The sequence below is a fragment of the Mustela putorius genome, unplaced genomic scaffold, assembly GCF_011764305.1.
Source record: "Mustela putorius furo isolate JIRA1106 unplaced genomic scaffold, ASM1176430v1.1 tig00003987_pilon_pilon_pilon, whole genome shotgun sequence".
In the NCBI taxonomy this organism is placed as follows: Eukaryota; Metazoa; Chordata; class Mammalia; order Carnivora; family Mustelidae; genus Mustela; species Mustela putorius.
The window spans coordinates 575,863-603,562 of NW_025422126.1; the positions used below are offsets into that span (position 1 = coordinate 575,863).

Consider the following 27,700-nt stretch of genomic DNA (forward strand, 5'->3'; position numbering starts at 1 on the left):
ACCATGTCTTTGAAGTCTCCTTTGGGAAGAGAGAGAATGAACAGTGGATGATTGACAATCCTTGAGTGCTTCAGTTGGCTGCTAACAGGTTTACTATGTGTATTGAATGTATAGACCTGATTCTGTCATATTGCATCTCATAGATTATCCAGGAAACTTCTTTTCCTAATTGACTTCTTCTTTATTTGATTTAAATGAATGTCTCTTTATTCTGTATGGCAGCTCAGAACTTTGTCAAAACAGAGATCACCCTTGTGGAAACCTATGCTCTATTGGACCAGATCTAAGACCACACCATGACATTCATCTCTAGCATAGAGCTCATCCTGGCGATGCTCACCCTTCCACTATTGCAACAAATACCCACCTGAAACCAGCACTAGTCTCTCATTGCAACAGCGTGGGAACTGTCATCTCTCCACTTAAATTTACAGGCATGAGTAAGACCGAGACTACCATATCTCTCTTTCCCCAACTTCTGAGGGAACATATCGTACCTTGTAGAATCATTGAGGTGCCTCTCTCTTGACCCAAAGTTAATGGGGATGTATCCCCCATCCCTATCCAAATCCTCTAATTCACAACTCTTACAACTTTAATTAGGGTAGAATGTTTCAATCACAGCACAAATAATCTTCGGGGCTGGATAATTCTTTGTTGTGATATGATGTCCTTTGTGTGGTGGAACACTTCATGCGGCAGGGGCTCCACCCCAGTCATGACATCCAGAAATGCCCTCAGACATTGCCAAATGTACCCCGAGGGACAAAGCACCCCGGTGGAGAGCCACTGAATTCTGAGAGGAAGTTTAAAGTTTATATAACTAGTTCTCTGAAAACTAATTCCAAACTTCCCCTTAGTTGTTCATTGAGAATATAGTACTCACTGTCTTCATGTATTAGCCATTTTGAGGTATGAAGAAATCATTTAAATATTCTGGTCCATGTAAGTGTTCATCTCAAACTATTGGCAGATTGGAACATGTTCTCTCCAATGGCCATTTTCGGAGCTGCAGTTGTGCAATTTGTGATTTGCCGAATTTCTTTTCTTTTCTTTCTTTTTTTTTTTTTTTTTCTGCCTAATTTCTTTATCAAACCCCTCCCTCTGCCAGAATTGCAGATTGAGTGCAGACAATGCCTTCCTTGCTCCTCTTTCCCATCATCTTGGTGTACTCCCTAATGCAACAACACAATTCAGGAAGAGTTATTACCGTACCTTGTGTAGGTTCCCAAACAGTGCTCTGTTTCAGGTTTTGTGTTTCCATCATTGTGCTCCCATCATTTCCTCTGCATGGAATTCAGCTGCCTAAGCCCTTCCTGCTGAATCCCACAGCTCTAAGTTCATTCTAAGCTTTATCTGATCTGTGATTCTTCTTGTGAAGCTGGAGCTGAGACTTTGAAAGGTGGGTGCTATTTAGGCGGTGCTGGGGTTACAATCATAGGTCATGGTAAGACATGTTCTGGAAATGTGGGAAGGTGCAAAATGGAACCAATAATGCTCTGAAATTCCTTCTCACTGGGGCTACCTTACTCCTATTAGCCGATCTTGGGAACTGGCTGGCAAAGAAGTGTCAATTGCAGAGTTCCAGCCCCAGAATCACAAATAATAACATAAAGAGTGGGATTGAGTCAGAGAAAAAGTAACGTAATAACGGGTAGGATAAGTGTAAACCTGGTGATTCACAGACCTGTACCCCTGGGGATAAAAATATATGTTTATAAAAAATAAAAAATTAAAAAAAAATAATAAAAAATAAATTAGCCAATAAACATAAAAAAAAATAATAATGAGCCTCATCCTGGGAATGGTTTACACAGGTTTCAAAAGAGGAGAGAAACTGACCAGCAGAAGGGAGTAACACCTAGAGATTTGCAGCAAAGGAAGCCACTGACTGCTACCCGTAGAGGGGGGAGTCACAGGGGTGTTGCTGGAGCTGCAGCCAAGGTGACTTTGCCCAGAAGAAGCTAGAGGCCTGGCAAAGACGCAGACCCCTGCCGGCTACTCAGCTTCAGGTGGCCGAGTGGAGTGAGTGAGTGACAATACTCCTGTCTCCCAATGTTCCAGATACTTGAACTGTTGGATCTCAAGGTCTTTCAAAACTTCCCAGGTGTCATCAGAAACCCACCCCTACAACTGGAGGGGAGGGAAAGACCAAAGTAAGGCAGGCCTCTGATCACTAGGTGGCAGAGCTCCTGAGCAAGGGAACTCAAATGGGAGGTTTGTTTGAAGGGTAGACCCCTGCACTGGGTACCAGAAGAGTTTATGCAGAGGCCTTACCTGAGCTCAGCCTCTATGCTATCCACATGGTCTCAGCAACACAGGATTATCTCAAGGTCATACCCTTGCGGCACCTTTTAGGAGGGGCAAGACAAATGCTAGGTACATTCCAACGACAGGGTCAGGGGTGAGGAGCCTTGAGTGCTGAGGCCGAGCTCGTGGGTCAACTAGCAGTCATATCCTCTCCCTGACCTTCCCAGTAAACATTCACATCCAGGCATTGCCTGATAATGGTCTTTCTCTTCCCCTGCATGGTGTGATGCCTCCGCAGGACTCAATTACTTGTTTGAGACAGGAGGATGGTAGTTCACAAAGGGATGGCTGACTTCATGAGCCCTTTGCTGTGTCTATGAAACCTGAGCCCTCTTCAGGGCACATACCCCACTCAGCTGTGTGGAGACCCTCTGGTTGCCTGTGCTCAATGCAGAGTCCCCAGCACATGGATCCCCTCCTCTCTGAAATGAAATAGCACAGTGCAGTGTTCTGAGCCCTCAGCTCTGAGTCCTGAGCGAGACAGTGACACAGAGAGAGAGGAGGCTATCCTCCCAGTGAGGCAATGCCCTTGCTGTGGAGAACCCTAAATCAGAAGAAACAATCTGTGCCCCTGCTCCTAGGTCTCCTTTTGCACGACAGTATCTAGGAAGGAGCTCTTCTCTTTCGTGCTGAATCACAGCTGAGGCATGAAGCTGACTCCTCCTAGCAGAACTGACCAGGTCTGAGGATGGCTTCCTGGAGGTGGGGCTGTATCTCCGGGGTACTGAGCAAGTGGGGCTGATGGTCAGCCATGCCCAGGGGCCTGTCCATGACCCTCTGCTACCACGTTCCTGTTTCTGCAAGTTCTCCTGGTTCCTGGGCTCACACAGATATTAATCCCATAGAAGGGCCCCTGACAATGGATGTGTGTTTTCTCAATTCTGCATTACATTCTACTTGTATGGGTTTTCCTATGAGGCATGGGTGTCAGAAATCCAACACTGCCATAATTCTTGTTCTACTTTCTTGTCTGTCCCTTCAAAGACCTGCCTAACACAGACCCTGGGGGATGAGATTGACACTCCTGACAAGACCATGCAAAAACATGACTTTTATTTCTCAGAGCTTTTTCCCCCCCATAAACCTCATTGTAGTTTCCTTGCAAGCTTAGCTGAGCCGTGGTCATTAGCTAATTTCTAATGTGACCTAATTTATGAGGTAGACCTAAAGGGTCTATAACAAAAGAAGTATGCAATTTTTCTTTTCTCCTTTTTGGTTGCCCAAAATCTGGGTTTTTTTTTCCCATTTTGATAGGGAAAAGTGGTGAGTTCAAAGAAAACTTCTTATATACAAAGAGGCAAAGAGAGTCTGTATGTAAACCAGAAACGTGGTGTTCTTATTGGCCTTCTCAGGTTGAAGGAGGCAGGACTGCCTGTAAGTTACAGCACCTGCCTCACAAGAGGAAGAGAACCTTAAAAGCATCATTTCTCTATCCCTTCAAACAAGCCCCATTTCTAACAGATGATGGTGGAAGAAGGGTGGAAATAATATCAAGAGGAGCTAGAAGTGCTGATAGGATGCTCCTATCCCAGTTTTCCTTGTCTTTTTTCCTTTCTACCCTAACTGTCAACGTGAGGCCTGTAGTCATAGGATGGTTTTCCTCTCTCCCCCCCGAGTGGGAATCAGTGAGTGTTTTCCACACTTTCACATACTACAGTTTCCCCCTCTTGTTTTGCATTTCTATATTCATTCAACAACACTTTCATGACATACACATTAATACTATTTTCTTTAATTTTTTAATTTTTATATATTTTTTATTTTCTATTGTGTTATGTTAGTCACCATAAATACATCATTAGTTTTTGATGCAGTGTTCCAAGATTCATTGTTTATGCACCACAACCAGTGATCCATGTAATATATACCCTCCTTAATACCCACCTCTAGGCTCACCCGTCCCCCATGCCCCTCCCCTCTAAAACCCTCCATTTGTTTCTCAGAGTCCACAGTCTCTCATGGTTCGTATCCCCTCTCATTTTTCCTTTCCTTCTCCTAATGTTCTCCATGTTATGTTTGTTCGATTTGACAATATAGAGCTTTTTGTAAGAATCAAAAAGGTCACTATTTGGGGCACCTGGGTGGCTCAGTGGGTTAAGCCGCTGCCTTCGGCTCAGGTCATGATCTCAGGGTCCTGGGATCGAGTCCCGCATTGGGCTCTCTGCTCAGCTGGGAGCCTACTTCCCTCTCTCTCTCTCTGCCTGCCTCTCTGCCTACTTGTGATCTCTGTCAAATAAATAAAATAAAATAAAAAAAATAAAATAAAAGGTCACTATTTAAACTGACTAAAGGCTGTGGTCTGACTCCTTATTTTCCATTTGAAATCATGGTCAGTGATGGTACTCAGTCATGCTTGTAAATTACTTTATTTAGTGGACAAGGCCACTTATAGGAGTCTCCTGTTTCACTAATGGGCATGTTTGGAAACCTGGACTGCAAATACTTACATCATTTCCCTCCCTCTGGCCCCTGATACTATTTCTTCATGTTGTGTCAAGAGAACTACATGAAAAGGAAAACTCTAGATGACTTTATGTTCAGTTGCTTGAGGTCTCTGGCTCAGCCTCCCTGATGGTATTTCAGCCTCCAGAGGATCTGCTTTAATTTGGTCTGTATGAGCCCAAACCTCATCTTGAGAGCACTCTAATTCTGCCAGGAAATTACATTGCTCTCAAGGAAAGAGCATGCAGAAATACCAACCCAATAGAAATTTCAAAATACTTTGTTTGTAGTGTTCAATCATATATTCTCTGTTCTGCTTTTTCCATGATTTGTAGCTGGAAATTCTAGAAAGGCATAATTATATAATGTCTTTGTCATTGTGTGGAAAAATTTAAAATCCCAAAAAAGAAAATCAAGAGAATCCTGTACTTAGTACAATGTCAAAAACTGCAAGGGTTTATGGTTCAGCTATTGAGTACTGTTTTCCCTGTGGGAGGATGGATTGGTGAGCAGATAAGAGAAGTAGAGAAGTATCTGGAGTTTCTTCTAGATGTCAGGTTTTATCATTTCTCCTGAGTCATAATTATTCACACACTTACGGCAAGTTCTGACAGTCCATCACATTTCACTTCGTGAACTTGAAGCAGGGGAGGTGAAGGCAAGGAGACTGGGAGTGTGCTTAGTAGTGAGGCCAACAATGCACCAGGTGGGAGGGGTCCTTGGTGCCAGGTGCACACAGTGGAGACAGACAAGTATTGAGTCTCATCTGGGTCATGTACTATCTCTGTTACTCTGAAAACCTGACTTAATTCTCTACACCTCCTGATATTGTTAAGAAAGTAACATGAATTAGTGCGCATCAGAAATTTCAAACAGACACTTTCAAGAACAATATATTAATTATTGTTATAGCCACAATATTTATTTTAAGTAAAATGAATAGCTTAGATTAATCTTCCTTTGGAGTGTCAAATCACTCAGTTACCTCTGATATTTACCTTTTCTGAATGCCCCGGAGTTCTGCTCAACGTACTGTCACTGGTTTTGTATTACAAGTTCAGTAGCTCCATTTCCTGAGTGCTTACTTTTCCTCCACCACACAAGCCTGTCTCATCATTTGGGATATGACAATGATACTGCTGATGACAATGATGTTGATGATGATGAAAATGACACCATGGATGATAACTTATGACTACAGTCAGCATCAGATATTAAAATCAAACATGACAGTCACATTTTGACGGGGCGAAACATGCGGATAATGGCTCGGCGGATCTCCTTTGTCTTGGCGCTATAAATGAGAGGGTTGAGCACAGGAGGGACAAAGAGGTACACATTGGACATGAGGACATGTACAAAGCGTGGGGCATGCTTCCCAAAGCGGTGCACTACTGAGACTCCAATCATCGGCACATAAAATGCAAGCACAACCAAGATATGTGAAACACAAGTGTTGAGAGCTTTCAGACGTTCCTTGCGGGAAGCGATGGCCATGACTGAATGCAGAATGAGCACATATGAGAGAAAGATAAATATCATGTCCAATCCAAACGTGGATAAAAGAACAAAGAATCCATAGATGCTGTTGATAGTGATATCAGCACAGGCCAGCTTGATCATGTCTGGGTGCAGGCAGTAGGAATGGGAAAGAACATTGGATCTGCAGATAGGCAGCCTCTTGAAGAGGAAGGGAAGGGGAAAGAGGATTATAAAACTCCGAGCCATCACAGCTACACCTATTCCAGCAATAACTTCATTGGTGAGCACTGTGGCATAGTGTAAGGGATCACAGATGGCCACATAGCGGTCAAAGCTCATGGCCAGCAGAATTCCTGACTCCATCATGGAGAAGGAATGAATGAGAAACATCTGGATGAGGCAGGCATCAAAAGCAATATTGCGGGCATTGAGGCAGAAGGTTCTGAGCACCGTGGGCAATGTGGCCATGGACATGGCCACGTCACTGAAGGACAGCATGGACAGGAAGTAGTACATGGGCTCATGGAGGCTGGGCTCCACTCGCACGGCCTGTAGGATCAGAACGTTGGCTCCAAGGGCCACGGCATACATCACGCAGAGGGGCCCTGCTAGCCAGGAGTGAGTGCTCTCCAGACCAGGGATGCCAGTCAGGACAAAGGAAGCAGGATGGGTGACATTGAACAGTCCCATGGCAGGGGCAAGTCAGCCACACACTTAACAGGATCGGACCTGGAGGACTTCTGAGAGTTGCCCTTACTGGAGGACACGAAGCCAGGGAGTAGCATGCACAGGGCATGAAGTCTACAGTAGAAACTGTTGCCTTTCTGAAATCACTGGTCAGGGGAAAACATTGGCAAACTTCTTTTCTTCATGTTTCCCCATCATCAGGCTAGAAGCTGGGCTAATAACCCTCTGCTTTACACATGAAAGGAGACAATGATCAATGTTTCACAAATCTCCATTAGGTACAAGAAAATCTTCACGTCCTATTATGTTAAGCTATGATATCCACAACTTTAAGGTGTCCTTGAAGGAGCACTGAACAGAAATAAGTCCAATTCATAGGTAGTTAGTAGAAAGAACGGTGACAGTTTGAGTCATCAGAAACTCATGTTAGGAAGCCCTTACCAGGCAGGCACAGCCTCCGGCACTGCCTTACTCAGCTCTTCGGACAGTGACACATGCTACTGACTGCATTCCCAGACCTTAATCACAATGATTTCTCTGTGAGTGAGATTACAGTTTGTATTGTCCTGTTATTCTGATGTTCTGTTAACTCTTTCACCTTCATTGCCTCATGATGGATGAAGATAGACAAGGCTGGAAGGCTTTCTGTCGGGCAGAACTGTTTCAGGCTAAGGCACCCTCCTTTGGGAGAGGAACTCCTGAAATATTTTCCATTTCCCTTTCCTTTCCCAACCCTAACAAAGCAAGGCTGGAGTATGATCTCAAAGTCCTTGCTGATCAGATGGAGTAGAAGGGGACATGGGATGTCCAGGTATCCATAGGCCCCAGAAATGCTCCCTTGAGGACTAATGCAGCCTCATCACATGGGGAACATACCTGGCTTATCTGGGGTACTATAGGACCCGGTTTGCTCTGTGGTTGATAAGAAGTCAGTGGCCACTTCTCTGCATGATGGATTGCATCCCTTCTAGTCATAGAGCTCAGTCTACACAGATCTGTCTCCCTCCACACGTGTGGTTGCTCCGCTGAACATCCCCATTCCTCACTTTGTCCCTCCTCCCTGACGACAAGTCCTATTCTTCATACAACCCTCAGTGAAGGAATTTAGGGGAGAAATATAGGAAGATTAGTGAGCAAAAGTGAAGTGAACTGAAAGAAAAGGGAGAAGAAACCAGTCTTCAATGAGCAGGATTCTCTGCAGGGCAGGCCAAAGCCAATCTGTGTGTAGACATCTACGTTTTAGTATTTGTGGAAAAAACTTGACAGTCCCAGGATCACATTCCTGATCATTCCCAGCAGTGACTCACCTCCTGGGTTCCCTGGAAGCATGGGAAGAAAGAAAACCAGTGACAGGAAAGCTACATGCACTGAGCACATTGCGTGTCAGATAATCTGTAGGAACTTTCTATCTGTTTCCTCAGTTCATCCTTGACCATGAGGTGGAGGCTCCTGGCTTAAGCAGGCCTCTCAGAGCATGGTCAGTAGGTGCAAGGCCTCAGTTTGAGTAAAGAGGTATAAGACTCTAGTATCTTCTTCAGTCTTGGAGGCACCATTGAGGGGCAGAAAAGAAGTCGAAAGAGAAAACAGAGTCCACATTTCTGGATGGAGACTTCAAAGGTGCTGTTGGACCAAGGAGATGGTCACAGGGAGATTCATGGGGCAAAGAAGATGTGGAAGCCCCTGTCTCCAAAGCTGGACTTTAGGTCCTGGGCCCCCAGAACTCAGAACCCTTCCTTTCTCTGCCACCACATGTGGACCAGGTGGTTTAGGGGACAGGGTGCTGGAGGGGGTGAGGAGCCCTGGACTCACTAACCTGCTCTGGCTTGCCCTGGCCATGTAAGCTTGCCCTGGCCGTGTGAACTTGGGAGAAGCTAGTTCTCTTTCTACAGAGAACCTCTTTCCCCTTATCACTCTTTTTTGTGATGTCTTTTATGATCCTTTAGGGCTCTGATGTTCTTTCACTTTTTAATTTCTAGTCAAAGACAAGCTTATGAATGTTTGCTGTGCAAGAAGGCTCACATAGAGGATGAACAGCTGGAGGATGAACACAATGGTCTTCTGATGAAACAGCCTTGAAATCAAAGGCAGGAATAGATGATTAGAGATGGTTGGCAAAGCCAGCTCCTGCGGAGTTTGGGACTAGCTGATTTGTTTACTCTTTTATCTCCTGGGTAACTTTACATACCTTATCTCAGAATTCATAGTCATCATTTGCATAGATATAGAGCAAACTGGAAGGGATTATGCTACGTGAAATAAGTCATACAGAGGAAGACAATTACCATATGGTTTCACTTATATGTGGAACATAAGGAATAGCACTGGGGACCTTAGAAGGAAGGGAAAAATGAAGAGTGGGAAATCAGAGGGGGAAACAAACCATGAGAGAGTATGGACTAAAGGAAACAAACTGAGGGTTTCAGAGGAGTAGAGGGACAGGATAACTGGGTGATGGGTATGAAGGAGGGCATGTACTGAATAAAGCACTGGGTGTTATAGGTAAACAATGTATCATGGAACACTATATCAAAAACTAATGATGTCCTATATGGTGACTAACATCACATATTAAAATTAAAAAAAAAAAGTGAAGAATTCATAATCAAATGCAAAGTTTGTTAATGTTAGTCAATCCATTTTGTAGACTGTGAACACTTTGCTCCAGGATTTCAGAAATTTGCCCTTGTCCTGAGCTGACTTTCCTCCCTGAACTGCTACAATGTTAATGAGTCCTAGCAACATGGATTCAAAGGACATTGAACCTGCAAGCTGAGCTATGTGCAGAAACAGAGTGTATTAGCCAGAGTTCCATTGTTAGTGGCAGTGCCCAGGGCCTTGCCCCTGCACTGCTGGCTCTACTAACCTCCAGGCACTCTCTCCCTCTTCTCCCTCCACTGCCTTCCCAGTTGAACTCTTTCTTAGAGCAGTGTTCAAGGAGTCAGCTAGCTGCACCCTAATGGATCTCAGAACTTACCAGAAGCCAGACAGAGGAGAGACTCTGGAGGAGCAACATGCCCATTTCTCTATCTGCTCCAGTGAATTCATACCTGCCCCTTTTGTATCTAATTCTAAGCCTTTGGAGAGAGCAGGGTGATGCTACTTTGTGTCTGAAAATGCTTCAGGAGGGTTTTAGCCTCTAGAGGTTCTTAAGGACCCTTGAGAATTAAGCATGTGTTTCTGTTTCTGAAAAAGAACCCAGCAACTAATCAGGCCATCCAATTCTTTACCCACCGCAAGACACCATTAGTGATGGCTGGACATGGGTATAAGAGAAGAGTTCAGGGTTATGTTCTCTGTTGACCAAGCGGAACAAATAAGATATAAGCTGAAAATTTAACAACACAGTTCATGAAGAGTTATCACTGTACCTTGTGCAGGTTCTCAAATGGTGCTCTAGTTCAGGTTTTGTGCTTCCATCACTGTGCTCCCATCATTTCCTCTGCATGGAATTCTGCCGCCTAAGCTTTTCCTGATGAATCCCACAGCTCTAAGTTCGTTCTAAGCTTTATCAGATCTGTGATTCTTAATGTGAAGCTGAAACTGAGACTTTGAAGGGTGGGTGCTGTTCAGGTGGTGCTGGGGTCTCAAGAGTTCAGACATGAGACTTGTGTGCCTGGGACACCAGCCCCTGGATGGGGCAGCAAAGGTGGGTGGGGACTTCCCTAGCTTGTTCTGAGGTGTTTCATAGGTCATGGTAAGACACGTTCTGGAAATGTGGAAAGGTGTAAAATGGAACCAATAATGCTCTGGAATTCCTACTCACTGAGGCTGCCTTATCCCCATTAGTCGATCTTGGGAACTGGCTGGCAAAGGAGAAGTGTCAATTACAGAGTTCTAGCCCCCGAATCACAAAGAATAATATAAAGAGTGGGATTGAGTCAGAGAAAACGTAACGTAATAACAGGCAAGATAAAATAATGAGCTTCATCCTGGGAATTGTTTACACAGGTTTCAAAAGAGGAGAGAAACTGACCAGCAAAAGGGAATAACACCTAGAGATTTGCAGCAAAGGAAGCCACTGACTGCTACCCCTAGGTGGGAGAGTTCCAGGCCAAGGTGATCTTGCCCAGCAGAAGCTGGAGCCATGGCACAGAGGCAGACCCCTACTGGTTACTTAGCTTCGGGCAGGAGAGTGGAATGAGTGACATTCCCCCTGTCTGCTCATGCTGTTGACACCTGAACCCAGGTAGAGTCTGGGATATTCATGTAATGATAGAGGAAGAGCTGCAGAAGGGTGCGTAGTGGATCTGAGGGTAAAGAGGCCCATCCTTGGTACTGAAGCGAAGCATCATTCATTCATTCACTGCAAGGTGATGGTATCAGTAACACTATAAGCTCCGTGATCTCTCAGGGACTTTCAGCCTCATAGGCAGCACCGTGCAAGGGGTGGACTCACTGTAACACGTTGAGAAGGAAAGTTGTTGAATTTCTAGTGTTCTGAAGGGTAGAGATTCTGATTATCTTTTCTCTCAAAGCCAGATAACCAGATTTCTCAGGTAACTACTTCAAGACTGGCACACAATCAAAACTGAAATTCTTTTTTCTTTTTTTTTTTTAATTTTTTATTTTTTATAAACATATATTTTTATCCCCAGGGGTACAGGTCTGTGAATCGCCAGGTTTACACACTTCACAGCACTCACCAAAGCACATACCCTCCCCAATGTCCATAACCCCACCCCCCTTCTCCCAACCCCCCTCCCCCCAGCAACCCTCAGTTTGAAATGAAATCTTAGCATTTGCGACAACATGGATGGAACTAGAGCGTATCATGCTTAGTGAAATAAGTCAAGCAGAGAAAGACAACTATCATATGATTTCCCTGATATGAGGAAGTGGTGATGCAACATGGGGGCTTAAGTGGGTAGAAGAATCAATGAAACATGATGGGATTGGGAGGGAGACAAACCATAAGTGACTCTTAATCTCACAAAACTGAAATTCTTAAAGCTTTACCAACTCAAGTAACTTTCATGACTATTTCATTATAGCGTTGTTTATTTCTGCCATGAAAGCAGTAACAGCACTGTTACAGTTGGCTCTACAGGGATCTGTAGTCTCCACTGTGGAGAGCAATCTGGAGAAGGAGCCAGATGCTTCTAGGATGGGACACAGGGATAGCATGAGTGTTTACTTGTTAATAAGCAGCTGACCTTGGGACAAAATAAGCTCCCCCTATAAGCTGGATTCTTTAACCAGATAAAAAGATATCCATTACCTAAGTATATAAATGTATCCCATAATACATTTAAGTACTGATTTTATACAAGGGATGATCAGAGTTGGTTTCAATGGGGACTTGAGATGGTTGAATTTTCACCGTGGTTTTTAAAGTGGCATGTTCTTTCAAGAGAATGGTCTATGTCTTGCTTCATTTTATTTTTATTTTATTATTTGTATTATTTGGCACCATGAAGTAAACACCCTTTGCCTCAGTTTCTCTACCCCTACTACCGTATCTTATATCCATCCAGGGAGCAGGGCCAGAGTCAAAGCTACTGGGTAGGATTAGGGATGGAGAGCCATGTTGAGCCATCCCTTGGAGATGTCTTGTTTTATGGGGCCCTTGGCTTGGGGCAACTTCCTTCTCCATGGCGAGACACCTGGCTTCTGATTGCTTGTCCCTTGTCCCTGCTGAGTGGTAGAGAGTGGGCTGGGGGCCAGAGCTGAACTAGGTTGACCTTGTTCTGACTGAATGTCCAAGTCCCTCCCAGCGAGTCAGGAATTGGACAGGAGTGTTGGACCTGGTGCTGACATAGGCGGGATTCCCCCGTATCCCCTCTGTATGAGTTCTGACGAGGATCAGCATACTGCAGACCTCAGGTTGGAGTAGGCTGTTCCCCCAAGTAGTTAAAAAAATCCTGAACATTTTATCAGGTTTAATTTCAAACACACAAAATTGAAATAATTTTATGGAGAACATCATTCTACTTACCACAGATCCTTGATATTTTATTATACTTGCTTTATCATGTATCTACTTAGGTAACCATTTCTCTATCATCCTTCAGTCCATTTATCTTACTATTCATTTCAAAATAAGTTGCAGCATCAATGCACTTCACCTTAAATAGTTTAGCATGCTTATTATTAACTGAAATTTAACATTTTGTATAGTCCTTTGATTTCTTTCAGACATATAATGCACATAATTTACATTTGATAAGTTTTGATAAATGCATTGATTTTCTTGTGAAATATGTTTATGACCTATTTCTAGGAAGTCTCTGAGGAATTTTTGCACTGTTGAATGGATCATTTTTTCAGTATTTAGCTTCTTTGCAAGAACAGGCAATGCTGCTCTGTATAACATCAGTTTTGAGAATAACGTCTGGAGGAGAATAATGTTCAAAAATGTGGGGTTTACAAGCTGAGGGGTTTGAAGTGGTGGGGGTGTGGGAGGTTGGGGTACCAGGTGGTGGGTATTATAGAGGGCACAGATTGCATGGAGCACTGGGTGTGGTGAAAAAATAATGAATACTGTTTTTCTGAAAATAAATAAATTGAAAAAATAAAAAATAAAAAAATAAATGTGGAGTTTAAAAAAATTTTTTTTCCTTGGTTTTATTTGAATGGAAGTAAGTTTGTAATTTTTAGGCTCTATAAAGTGTTGGAGTCAAGGGAATGCTTAAATAAGAAGCAAGCTTGTGGATGCTGACATACATTTGTACAAAAATATGCAATGCATTTAAACTCCATATATGAATCCATGAATAGATGTGGTGGACAGTCATTGAATGTCTTGTTGATCTCTTAATGAGAATATGGATAGGTTTGAAATGTATACTTTTGGATATGTGATCATAGGGATATATTTGAAATATATTATTTCTTCAAGGATGCAGTGGAGTCTCCAATGATTTATAAGATTATGTCCATAATCTACATGAGTCTCTATAATTAATGAAAGAATAGAGAGTCTGGTGTGTTTGGTGTGTCAAGATGGGTGACTGATTAGAGATTTGGGCCATTAAACATATTTGTGTTTATCTGTTTGTATGTGTATGGATTGAAAAGAGGCACTGCAAATATTAATAAATAAATGGCTAAATATGACTAGCGCCATATTTGTGGGAGTCTTAGAATGTCCAAGACTATGCATGTTTGTGTGCATACATGTGTTTGCATCCCTTGATCAAGAACAGATTCACATAGTAATGGATATGGATGATGACATCAGGGATGATGAGGCCAAGAATGGGATTCTCCTGGGAGCAAGTCTCATATGGCCTAGCTCACTGCTCATTGATACCACCTTCTCTATTATTTACACTTTCCCTCCTCCCACCACAAACAAACCCTGGGATTCTAAGATGGTCATAAATGTGTGAGTCCTAGGAAAATGAGCTGATGTTACTCTCCCAGCTGGACTCACAGACCAGTACATCCAGCTACAGGGAAAAGAACCGTCTGCCACCCAGTGAGTGTCCATCCTTTGGATTGCCCATGTGGACTCCTTATCTAGAAGGTGTCCCAAACTTTAATACTCTTACTGCAACTTCAGACAGACTCTGCCCCTCATATTTTCCCTCCAAACATCAGCCAAATCTTTTTGCTGACAAAGTCAAGGCTCACAGATACTGATGCCAGGTCTCATCTTAACAAAAACCCTAATACCAAACCATATACCCTTAAAGTTAAGGAGACTTAAATAGCATCAGATCTAGATTTTATCTTCTGTGTATTCCATGTTTTTGTTTGCCTGCAATTTGAATTATTGTCTCATATACCTAACCATTGGATATGCAGGTGGAGACAAGATCACAGAACCAAATGAATTGAAGTCATTCAACCTCATGGTATTCAATCTTAGCTAGATTTTTAGGATTGAATATGTCTTGGGAATGTAATTGAGGTGAGGATATTACTGTGGGATATTACTGTTAATACTGATGTATTATTTGTGGCACTGTGTGTGTATGTGTGTGTGCTTGTGAGTGTGTGTGTGTGTGTGTTTATAAGTCTGTGTTGTAGAGAGTGTACATATGAGAGGATATCTGAAACATTGTATAATGTCAGTGAGTAGCTATGAGTCTCCTTAAATTCTGTGGTTGTGATGGTGTTGAGTGTGACCAAAGGAGTGCATGATGGTTTCTGTGTGTGCAATGTGAGATAGTCCCCATGGATAGACCTGAATGTTTAAGTGTAGGAGTATAAAGATGTATATTTAGTGACACTTTTGTGTGACCATGTTTATGTTCATCCACATCCTGTGTAAAAGACCCACATTTTTGTGTCTGTCTCCATTGTCTTGACTTTTCTTCCTAAATGAGTCACATTTAGGAAGACTTAACTGACACCCTTATGGTCCAAACAATGAAAAATGTTTGTTAGGTGGTGGCAGAACATGTTTTATTTGGAGTAGAAGTTTTCAGAGCTGCTTTCTAGACCGAGGAAAGTCTGGAGTGTCTGCCTGAAATATGACCGTCTGGTTTACCTAAATTTGCACACCAGTATTTAACTAAGTATTTAATATATATTGTGAGAGAGACCATAGTATCTGTTGGCATGGCACTCTTAAGAGTCTTTCCACTTCTTCAGTATGTGAAAATAATCTTGGAGTGAAGATGATAAAAAACCAATCTGGGTAGGCTGGATTTGAGAAGACTTTTTGGAGAGATTGTCTTTGAACCTGGGTCAGGAGAAAGAGAGACACTTAGAGGGGGAATAGGGAAAAGAAACTCTACTCTTTAAAGGATTCCTTTGGATTCTCATTTGGATGAGCAAAAACGAAGGAATATACAAATTTCCTTCTCATGGTCCACGTACTTTCAGGATTATTCCTAACATCTGGGGGTTCTCCAGCCTCTGGGCACCATCTAATTTCACTGTATTTATTAAGAAGACAGGGAAAAAGATGGAGATTTTAGAAAGTCAAAGGAATAAGGAGTTGTTATAAGAAAATAGGGGAGTCATTATGCCTAAATTCCAAAGGGGAACTTATTTTATTTTTTTAATTTCAAATATAGATTTTTCCAGTTTTATTGTGATATTATTGACATATAACATGTGTCAGTTTGGGGTATACTGTGTGAGATGAACAGTTAACCTACTGTACTACTCAGGTGCCCTAAGGCTGAGAAGAAGTCTTTCATGGTATGGTTTTCTCAATCTGCACCATTCTGACTACTGTTTACTTTTCCTGGAGTTAGACTGCCACTGCTTAAGGAGAAAGACAAAGAAAGAGTCAGTAAAGAAGCTATAAAAAGAGATGTGAAGTAGGAGGAAACTAAGCTGCCAATAATATTTACTTGGATGGAGAGCTCACCTGGATGAAGAGAGAGAATGTTTTCATCCAGTTGAGCAACAAAGAGGTGACTGGTGAGCATAGAGGTGAGCACAGAGTGATCAGGGGGAAGTGTGGCAACCACAGTATAATAAATTGAACAGTGATAGAAGGTAAGGCCAATAAGTTTGAAACCTTGATGTAAAATGTATTAACCTGATGATTCACAGACCTTTACCCCTGGGGCCAATAATACATTATATGTTAATAAAATTAATTAAAAAAATAAGTTTGAAACCTTGACTTTCAGGATCTCAGAATGGAACTAGGAAAGCAGACATATAAACAGGCTCCCTTTCCACAATAGGGAGACAGTGTTTCAGGGAGTTTGACTAAGAATTAAGGAAGAATTAAAAGAAGGACAGTTGCATTTTTATGGTGGTCTGTCTGGTCTTATACATGCTTATTGCCTGAAGGGCAATAGACAGGAAAGGAGAGACTGAACTTGAAGTACAGTAGACTAGTGGGAGAGATAGCAAGAAATAGAATTCTGGAGGTGGAGGTCTTGGCCTTGGACAAGGGGAGACACACCTTTCTCAGAAACCAGTGGGTGAGAACAGATAAAGATGTGAGTTTAAAATTTAAGTAGTGTTAAAATGACTCTGTCAGTCTGTCTCTCTGTTTTCCAATAAAACACTTGTTTCTTTGGTTTTATCCTGCTGTACACTCAGAAGTTTGGTTATAGAAGTTATCAAAGGTTGGTGTTTCCTGTATGAACATGAAAGAGAAACACAGAGAAGATAAGGGTACCAGTCCCAGTGGGAGAGTGGGTCAAAGAAAAAGTAAGGAGGAACTCACAGACAAATAGGCCAGTTATTGAGACACTGAGAACACTGTATGGGTTTGAGAAGGTAGGAGAGGTGGAAGGTAGAAGGCTATTGTAATAAAGTAAAAAATAAAGGAATTTAAGATTGCAGAGGTAGAATATTTTTTGGTGATGGCAGGTCCAGGGATAGTTGTGGGACTGGGAATCTGAGGAGACCTGAGTAAAGGTTATTGAAGCTATAAGTTCACAGGGTAGAAGTTTCATCTGCACCATCAATCAAAGGATTCCGAAAGGAATGGGTGGGTGTTTTTTTTTTTTTCCCTATTTATCTTAATTTCTATATGTCCCAGATTTCCAAAAGATGGCTTCTAGGATGAGATGGGGGAAGCGAAGGAATGATGCACTTTAAGGTAAAGATTAAGGGCATCATTCATGCTGTCTCCTACTTATTGCCTTGCCATGCCATGGCACTCACCTGATCGTCACATCTTCATGGAGTTTCTACCATGGCCTAGACAGGGTACTGAGCACCAGTGATAGAGAAATGAGTAGTACCCAGTTACTACCCTCAGAGAGCTCATAGTCTAATGAGAGAAGCAGGAACATAGACAAACACTTTCAATCTCTAACCTTTTGTGTTGGAGACAGGAGGTCTGAAAGAAAGTGAAGAACTCCCCCAAAACACCCACCAGGGGTCACCCCCTGTCTGTATTCTCCCACCTGCCTGCCATGCTGAGCCTCAATGAAACCCCCTTCCAGCCAACCACACTCCAGCTGACAGGCATTCCAGGGATGCAGAGAGGCCATGCCTGGGTTGCCCTGATTTTCTGCATCCTCTACCTGATTTCCATCATAGGCAACCTCAGCATCCTCACAGTGGTGGTTCGGGAGCCTGCTCTGCACCAGCCCATGTACTACTTCCTCTCTATGCTCTCTCTCAATGATCTGGGAGTGTCCTTCTCTACACTTCCCACTGTGCTTGCTACCTTCTGCTTCAACTACCACCACATTGGTTTCGATGCCTGCTTGGTTCAGATGTTCTTCATCCACATGTTCTCTTTCATGGAATCAGGCATACTGCTGGCCATGAGCTTTGATCGTTTTGTGGCTATTTGTGAACCACTACGCTATGCCACTGTGCTCACCAACAGCCGCATCTTGGCTATGGGCCTGGGCATCCTTGCCAAGAGTTTCATCACACTCTTCCCTTTCCCCTTTCTGGTAAAACGACTGCCCTTCTGCAAGGGCAGAATTTTGCATCATTCATACTGCCTCCATCCAGATCTCATGAAAGTGGCGTGTGGAGACATCCATGTTAACAACATCTATGGGCTCTTTGTTGTCATTTTCACCTATGGTATTGACTCGGCATTCATCCTGCTTTCCTATGCATTGATCCTGAGAGCTGTGTTGGCCATCGCATCCCGGGAGCAGCGGCTCAAGGCACTCAACACCTGCATGTCACACATCTGTGCAGTGATGGCTTTTTATGTGCCCATAATTGCTGTCTCCATGATCCATCGCTTCTGGAAAAGTGCCCCACCTGTTGTTCATGTCATGATGTCCAATGTCTACTTGTTCATACCTCCCATGCTCAACCCCATTATCTACAGCGTGAAGACAAAGGAAATACGCAGAGGGATCTTCAAAATCCTTCATAAATCCCAGAGCTGAGGAAGGCTACTAAGAGAAGTCCTTTGGAGAAAGGACTGGGGTTGGTTTGCCAGCTTTAGGGGGCTGGTCTGCCAGCTTTAAGAATGCTAAAACACGGGGAGGGGAACCAAGATCTTGAGAGCTAGAATATGGAACTACTAAGGGAACATCTGACTCAATAAAATGTCATAAATATATACTGAACATTTACCATGTAAAATTTTGTGCTAGTCGCTAAGAATGTTATAATGCTGAATAAGGCATATTGTTAAGTAAGAGATATATCAAGGGAAAAAACATAAAAATGAGTAACAGATGCCCTGGACAATGTGTGGTATATATGGAAACAATATATATGGAAATTTTATATGTTTATAAACAGTATATGTGGAAATTTTACCAAGCAAACAGGCTGAGCACAAATAATGCTACTACCACTCAGAGTGAGGGAAATGATAGACACTAGACAGCAAATTCTGTGGAGGCTTGGTGCTTCATGTTCAAGAGAAGACCCACTTGATGTTCAGAGATCAAGATCAGACTGTGTGTGTGTGTGTGTGTGTATGTATGTGTGTGTGCGCATGTGTGTTGTTTGTTTATATAAAGTAATTTGTGAAGGATGAGAGGGGTTAGGGTACTTGGTAGAGGGTGATAGGAAAAAGAGAAGGTTATGGTCTTAGCATAAATAACTGCCTGAGAAGAAATCTTTAGACAAAGGAAGTTTAGAACCTTATGTTCCAAGTATGGCCCAGTGAAGAGCAGCATTGGTATATCTGGTAGTTTTTTAGAGAAACAGAATCTTAGACCTCACACCAGACCTACTGAATTCAAGTTGTATTTAGTAAGACCCATGGGTGATTAAAGCTTGAGAAGCACAGTGCTACCTTTCAAACACCTCTCAGGTAATGTTCATGGAATGTGTAGCAAAAATAACAAGACTCATGAGTTACAAGAGTCTGGAAAAGTGGTTCTCAAAGTGTAATTTCCAGACCAGCATTACCAGCAAAGAATGGGAATTTGTTAAGCATGAAGATTCTCTGGCCCTTCCTCAGATTTCCTGAACCAGAAAATCTGGGAGGTGAGGTCTAACAAGCTGTGTTTTAATAAATTCTCCAGGTAATTCTGATATAATTCTCAAAGGTTGAGAAGCTTTAACCTAGAATATTAGTCTAGAATATTTAGAACAATTGCAAACAGATTTGTTTAGACAAAGGGGAAGTTTCATATTGAGAAATTTGGGAAGTACAATCTTGAGAAGATTGTGTGTGTGTTTTTTTAAGATTTTAATTTTAATATTTACTTATTATTTATTTATCTTTAAAGACTTAACAAGGTTTTTGTTGGGGGCGAGTCAGGCAGACAACTTCTATTGGTAATATCAAAATTGCAGACCTCCAAGAGGAAATCAAGTGCTCAGCATAAATCACATTGTTTGCATAAACAGTTTAGGCCTAGTGAGTCACTTTTAACAATTTGGGTTGTGGGGAACCCTCTGGAGATCCACGTTCCCAGATGCCAACCGAGGGACTCTTTGCAACATGACCATTCTAAGAATATGCTGTCTTGGAACTGCTATGTTAACTCATTCTGCACACTGAACACCCAACTGATAAAGAGTCTCTTGAATAGAGTCAAGCTTATGTCATGAATAAAACTGAATATACATGGAGTTTTCGTAGTAAAGAACAAAACGTCCCTGAGAAGCTTATTCCATGAAATTTGGTATGGGTGAGTCCATGGAGGATAAAATCAACTACAGATGTTGGTGGTGATCTGGGAGAATGGAGTTCTGACAGTCACCTATATTCGTAGACCAGAAAACTTAGTTGAAGATTCTGTATATTGTGATGCCACAAAAGCATTCAATGAAGAAAGAACCCAAATGTTCCACCTGTTCAAGTAAGAATCACTGTTTCCTGGGTTTTGAGGACTAGAATTGTTTCCAGCATTTGCTCATGTGGGTCTGCTCTGTCTTATGAAAATTCTCCCCATGTGCACACCCTTGAATTAACACAAGATCAGAGATAGCAGAGAAGTTATGGCACTGTAGGTGAGCACACAATGTCTGAGGACACTTTGGCATATACATATTTTCTCATGGTGTCTCGCAATTAAAAGTCCCCAAATAATCCCAGCAAGGGCCTGCTCTAATTGTTCTGCTTGACCGAGATCCAGTCACAGGGCTCCTGGCTTCCAAGGAGTGCCAACTTACCCCCCTTTCCCCTGACACCCTTGCCCAGAAGGTTATTCCAAGGATGTAGTACTCACAAACAAGATTTTATTTATTTATTTTGGAGAGCGAAAGAGCAAGAAGAGAGCGAGAGAGCGGGAGGAGAGGCAGGGGAGGATGAAGAGGGAGAAGCAGACTCTATGCTGAGATCAGTACCTGAGCCAAAATCGAGTCAGACACTTAGGCTTAATCAACTGAGTCCCTATGGATGGTTTTGAAAGCTGTGAGGAGACTGAGTGAAGGGCAGGGGCATACGGTGCTGTGGTGAAGGGAAATGCAGATTACAGCCTTTTATCTCCACGAGGTGGTGCAGGTGGAACACTGAAACAGCTTCACAGAAGGAGTTGATGAACAATCCCCCCAGCCATCCCACAGTCACTCTGAGGCCCCTGTCCAGCTGCCCCTGTGATTCCCTTCTTTACACCCCAGTTCTCACCCCATGCCATCACAACGTACCTGGAATCCAAAATTCAGTCAAGCTCTAATTTTAAGGCTGCCCTCTAGGCAATTAGAACCTAGGGGTGTGGGGGGGAATCAGTTGTTTGTCACAGTGAGATGTGGGACCTTGCCAGTTGTCAGTAGGATTTCAATGTATACAAGTTCCCTGACCAACACCTCTTCTGAGGCTTCTCTCTCCTTTCTACAAAGTCTATGAACTTCTTTCTAAACAGTGTATTTCTTTTTTAGAAATGATATGCCTACTCTGGTTATATTCTTCTACACCAAACATGTACCTGCTTTGCTTTGCTCTATTGTGGAAAATTCCACTTAATACTCCACAGGGCACATTTATCTCTCTACTTAAGCTTTATGGGGGAAAGTGTTGCATAATTTCCCATACATAACCTTTAACACTTATAAAAGTCCCCTTTTTTGGGATTTGTACAGATGCTAGGTTTACTATTGTCACTTGAAACCAGTACTTAGGGTTTCTGTTGACTTTTCCTGTCAATTAATGGAAACAGAATCTTCAGAAACTGAATCTTTAAAAAGGACTTTTTAAAAGTAAAAAAAACAAAAACAAAAGCAAAAAACAAACAAACAAAAACAACAGCAAAAAAAACCCCAAAAGAGATAATGACAGTTAAACCTAAAATTCTGCGCCTAGCAGTGTTTGGTACGCCCAGTACATGTTAATTCAATGAACAACCAAATGACTAATTAAATAAATGAATGAATTGGATCTGATCTGATGCCTGTTTCCCATCATGTTGTCCCTAAAGACATACCTAGAGTCACTTAACTCTATTACTTCTCAAAGTCTTGCCCCTTCTCACCAGGGGCTTATGCCTAGTCTGCATTGTTTTGGTCTCTGTTTTTTTCTCCTCTGATTCTCTGACTTCATTCACAAGGTTGTCATCTGCATTCTCTTGAATTCCATCTCTGGGGTCCCAACTCATTCATCTGATACGAGAAATTCTACAATAATGGAAAGCAAAAAATGCTCTTTGGAGATATTTCTCTTGGAGATATTTCGAAGTTCCTCATAGGGAAGGGGAAATTTTCTCTATATTTATCTTCTGTTTGCTTTCCCTAAGTATCCCACTCTTCAGTCTATAAAGGAGAGAGAGCTCTCCTGCTATGCCTTCTTTTTTATTTTATTTTATTTTTTTAAATTAACATATAATGTATTATTTGCCCCAGGGATACAGGTCTGTGAATCATCAGGCTTACACACTTCAAAGCACTCACCATAACCCATACCCTCCCCAATGTCCATAACGCAGCCACCCTATCCCTACCCACCACCCCCCAACAACCCTCAGCTTGTTTTGTGAGATTAAGAGTCTCTTATGGTTTGTCTCCCTCCTGATCCCATCTTGTTTCATTTTTTTCCTTCCCTACCCCCAACAATCCCCTGCCTACCTCTCAAATTCCTCATATCAGAGAGATCATATGATAATTCTTTCTCAGATTGACTTATTTTGTTTTCCTGTTATGCCTTCTTCAAATATATCTTTATCCTATTTGAAACTGAAACAAGGATGAGGCCAACTGAAACACTTAGTGGGAAGATTAAATATTTAGGAAAGGATTTATTAGGGGTATTTGAAATCGGGGACTCCAGCAGAATCTATGATAAGGATAATTATCATGTGAGGTACAAGCACATTAAAAACTGTTACTTTCTTCTTTTCATTTGAACATCTACCCCTATAGATAGTTACTAACCCCTTATGAATTGAGTTCCAAGTTCAAGAAATGCTAATCTCTTGAAATCATGAAGCTGGTAGATGGTAAAACTAGGACTCAAACCTACCTCTGTGTGATTGTGAACCCTACAGTCTTTCAGCATTCTAGGATGTCTCTCCTGAACTAGACCTCTGAATGTGGTGAGGGGTTGAATGTAAGGGATGGGAGTGAGTATTGAGTAGGGAACAACTACGATGAGTGGGTGAAGGAAGCTCACTCATATCCCTTATTGGTTAAATCCTGGGCTCCAAGCTCTCTTCTTCTGAGCTCTGAGTCCCGGAGTTTGCCCACTGGGGTCTAAATTTTAGGTTCTGCCTGCGATACAGGCTTTAAGTCCAGAATTTGAGGATGTAGATTCCTGGTTCTGGGCTGCGAGTTCCAGTTTCGAGACTGGATTATTGGGGGCCAAGAAGATGTTGCCATGGAGACTGGGGGATTTGTCTTCATCCTCTGCATCACAGGGAAGCTGCTGAGATTTTTATTTTCTGTGTGGAGAGAGGGAAGTATATTTAGGGGATGTATTTTTCTTTCCATTCTCTTCCCAAGGGGAGATATAATCCCCCTCCTTTTCCTATCACCAGCTCAGCATCACCCTCAGGCACACCAGGGCCCCAGGGTCCTGGCCCCTGGAGACTCTCACTCAGAGACATACAGAGTGCTCCTCCCCTCTTACTCCTGCCTGTCTAAGGCTTTTTTCCATGCCTTCATGAGCTCTGGCCTATGCTCTTTCAATCTCACTGCCATTTCACAAAGCTCTCTCAGGTGAGTCTGAGACTGTTTGCCTCTCCAAGGCATGTGTGCAAGAGTATATTTTGGTCTCTAATTCCATTTGGGCCTCTGAGGTTCTCCCAGTCTCTCACATCTTTGTATCTTTGAGTGAGTCTCCATTAGGGAACATATGGGCTGTGTATTTGCTGTGATTTGTTTGGTCTGTGATGGAGAGGTTTAAAAAAAAAAATCCCCAGATCTTATTTTCATGTAGGTTTCCTACGAATAGAGTAATATTTATTCAAATGTTCCTGGTCCTCCCACACTTTCAGATAGGGTGCTAGAAAGTGGTTTAAGGAAAGACGCATGAACCCATGACACGCATTGAGAACCGGCCTCTCTTGGGCCCCACACAGATCCACAGCCCTGATATTCTCAGTGTCACAGGATGAGAGAGAGATCTTGGCAGGCTGGACATCAGGCCTGAGGGCAGAAAAACAGTTGAAAAGGCAGAAAGGGCCTTTAGTCCCAATGCAGCAGGTACTGGGATTGTCCTGCCAATATTCCCAGCAAAGACTATTCAGTCTTTGCTTGAACACCTCTGCTGACCAGAAGATTATCACCCTTCTGTGCAGCTTTGACTCTTAAATAAATAACTACACAAGTAAATACATGTTTGTGAGTTCAGACATATTTTGCAAGCAGATACCAGGAAGAATAATATTCAGGTGAAACCTGAAAGAGATTGTTTCTCTGTGTCTGCAGCAATTACACCAATATGGAGGAAGCATCTTTAAGCCCCAGGTAAGAAAGCACTTCAGAAGTCAGTGCATCTAACCAGGATAGTGGCGTTAGGTGCAGTGAGCTCCCCATCATCGGGAGTGGTCCAGCTGAGTGTGGGTGACAGTTCAATAAGGATGCAGTGGAGGGGAATCTATCAATAGGTGCAAAACTGGAATCTGGTTTCAGGTCCTAGAGAGACTGTTGGCAACTGAATCAATGGACATCTGAGAGGGGCCACTTTAGAAGTTTTCTAGACCTCTTCCACCTGCCTCCCCCCTCCCCATCGTCTGCAGAGAAGGCAGGAAAAAAAAATGTGCATCTGATACTCTGTCCTTTTCACCGCCTGTGAAAATGAAGACCAACTTCTCCAGCATCACCTCATTCTTCTTCCTTAGGTGGCTTTTTTTAAAATACTATTCTTATTCCACATTACAAGTAAAAAACTGAAAACAAACAAACAAAACCCCCTTTGTATTAGAGTATAAGTAAGTTGCCCACATCACATCTAGTAATCGGCTGAGTGTGGATTTTGACAGGTCTGATTTATTCTGTTTCTGCTTTCAATTTTTTTTTTTAAGATTTTATTTATTTATTTGACAGAGAGATATCACAAGCAGATGGAGAGGCAGGCAGAGAGAGAGAGAGAGAGAGAGGGAAGCAGGCTCCCCGCTCAGCAGAGAGCCCGACATGGGACTCGATCCCAGGACCCTGAGATCATGACCTGAGCCGAAGGCAGCGGCTTAACCCACTGAGCCACCCAGGTGCCCTCAATTTTTAAGCTATGCGGTCTCTCCTAAGATTGGGCAGTTTCAAATATTTCCTTTACATGTAAAGTTTTAGGGTTTTAGAGGTCAGAGAAAGAGGAGGTGAGAAGAAAGTGTCTGTTATATTTTTATCCAAAATGATGTAGATGGCTGCAACTTCCCTCACTTCCTTCCATCTGCCTCCTTCAGCCTTTGAGGTGAGCTGCTAAGGCAGAAGACCTTCAGGAGGAAGCTAATTTCATTTTTTTGTTCCAGATGTCAGGTGAAGACATCTCTGCTTTTGGTGACATGCGAGCTGAAAGCAATGAAAGTCTTGATGTCCTGTCTGTCTTCCTAACTGGCATCCCAGGATTGGAGGCTCAACATGGCTGGCTTTCTATCCCCTTCTTCACCATGTATGTTGTGGCCATTGTGGGTAACAGCCTAATCATGGCAGCAGTGCATGTGGACACTGCTCTACATGAGCCCATGTACCTGTTTCTCTCCATGCTGGCTGTGACTGAGGTGGGTGTATCTGTGTCTACATTGCCCACTGTTATGGGTATTCTTTGGTTTGATGCTCGCCAGATTGACTTTGATGGCTGCCTGGCTCAGATGTTCTTCATCCACGCCTTCTCAGGCATGGAGTCAGGGGTCCTTTTGGCCATGAGTTATGACCGCTTTGTAGCCATCTACAATCCACTGCGATATACAGCCATCCTAACCCTGTCCCGTATCATCTGCATGGGTCTGGGAATCACACTGAAGAGTGTGATGTTCATGGCCCCACTTCCAATCCTTTTGAAGCAACTGCCCTATTGCCATGTTAATGTCCTCTCCCATTCCTACTGTCTCCACTCAGACCTGATCCAGCTGCCTTGTGCTGATACTAAGCTCAATAGCATCCTGGGTTTGTCCATTGTCCTGGCCACTTTTGGGCTGGACTCACTGCTCATCGTGGTCTCTTATGTGCTGATTCTTTACACAGTGCTAGGCATTGCCTCTGGAGAGGGACGGCGGAAGGCCCTCAACACATGTGTGTCTCATATCTGTGCAGTGCTTTTGTACTATGTGCCCATGATTGGTGTGTCTGTGATGCATCGAGCTGCCAAGCATGCCTCACCCCTGGTCCACACACTCATGTCTAGCATCTACCTCTTTGTGCCTCCTGTCCTCAACCCCATCATCTACAGTGTCAAGACCAAGCCAATCCGACAGGGAATTTTCAACTTGTTCTCCTGCAAGAGGAAATGGCTCTGAATCCTTCTAACAGGGCAAAGACTTCAAGCCACTCCATAAACTCTGATGGTGTTACTGCTGTGAGCAAAGCTGGACACCAGGCATTTTGTGGAGGAATAAGAATGAGGAATTCTAAGCATTGTCAAAGGCTTGACTCTGGATCATGACTCTGGCCCCTTTTATTTCACATCCTGTCAACATCCGTGTGTCTCTGTATGTATGTATGTGAATGTCTTCTCTCACCAGATGTGATCGTCTTGAGGGCAGAGATCGTGAATTTCACTTTTTTATTTACCCCCAAACGTCCTAAACAAAAAAGCCCAATAAATAATAAGTTAGCAGTAAAGTTAGTAAGTTAACATTAAGGCTGGGGTCTTGATGTTTGAATTGAAACAAAACAAATTGCTGTTTTAGAGAGGTTAGGCAGGGATTAAGAATATCCCCCAAGAAAGAGATTGTCCTAGGAATGTGCCTCTGAGTAAGGTGAGCATACTTTTTGGCTTGCCCAAGATAATCATGGTTTACACTTATTTTCCTCAGCATCATTATTTATACAGCACTCTCTTTCCCTCCCCAGAATGTCCTTGTTTAAACGATAACTTGTATGGGAACCTACTTACGAAGCAGCCTCCTTCCTGGTATGTAAGGAACCAGACTCTGTACAATCCACATTCAATGATCTCTACACTTAGAATTTACGTACTTGGAGACTCTGAGGTTGAGGAACAGCTGATTAAATTACCTCAGTTTAGGCACAAAATAAAATACAGACAATCTCAGATTGTCCAGGTTTCAGATCCTAAGAATTCTACCAAAAGCCCCAAATTCTGCTCCAGTACACTCTCAGACCCTATTTGCAGGGCCAAGTAGGTCTGGTGTCACTGTGCCTGAATATTCCTGTTTTTCTTTCCTCCCCTCCCTTCAGCCTACAGTAACCTCAGCTTATGGTATGATGGGTATATTTTTATATTTTTCTTGACCTTACCCTGCCTTCAGCCCTGTCAGCATGGGGTTGTTTGTATCTACCTATGCCTTTCTAGGGTTTCCTGGAAACCTTTAGTCCTATGGGAAAGGCCATTCTTATACCTCTTAAGGAACACAGACAGGGCTTTGTGTAAAGTGCATTGATAGGACTGGGCTGGTTGACCAGTAACTGGTCTCAGGTTTTCAGCCTTTCT

The 27,700-nt window shown here is 42.8% G+C and overlaps 3 protein-coding genes across 3 annotated transcripts; 2 read left to right on the forward strand and 1 right to left on the reverse strand.

Moving 5' to 3' along the window:
* Positions 1 to 5,985: 5,985 nt before the first annotated feature.
* Positions 5,986 to 6,924, reverse strand: LOC101680277 (olfactory receptor 51I2). The gene has a single exon (XM_004779015.2). The coding sequence runs from the start codon at positions 6,922 to 6,924 to the stop codon at positions 5,986 to 5,988; it is 939 nt and encodes a 312-aa protein (XP_004779072.1).
* A 10,778-nt stretch (positions 6,925 to 17,702) lies between these two features.
* Positions 17,703 to 18,647, forward strand: LOC101680582 (olfactory receptor 51I1). The gene has a single exon (XM_004779016.2). The coding sequence runs from the start codon at positions 17,703 to 17,705 to the stop codon at positions 18,645 to 18,647; it is 945 nt and encodes a 314-aa protein (XP_004779073.2).
* Positions 18,648 to 25,592: 6,945 nt separating this feature from the next.
* On the forward strand, positions 25,593 to 26,543 carry LOC101670027 (olfactory receptor 51I2-like). The gene has a single exon (XM_004779059.2). The coding sequence runs from the start codon at positions 25,593 to 25,595 to the stop codon at positions 26,541 to 26,543; it is 951 nt and encodes a 316-aa protein (XP_004779116.1).
* The last annotated feature ends 1,157 nt before the right edge of the window (positions 26,544 to 27,700 follow it).

Bases quoted from the DNA above. Each gene is read 5' to 3' on its own strand.
- LOC101670027 (XM_004779059.2), top strand. From the start codon at position 25,593: ATGCGAGCTGAAAGCAATGAAAGTCTTGATGTCCTGTCTGTCTTCCTA.
- LOC101680277 (XM_004779015.2), bottom strand. From the start codon at position 6,924: ATGGGACTGTTCAATGTCACCCATCCTGCTTCCTTTGTCCTGACTGGC.
- LOC101680582 (XM_004779016.2), top strand. From the start codon at position 17,703: ATGCTGAGCCTCAATGAAACCCCCTTCCAGCCAACCACACTCCAGCTG.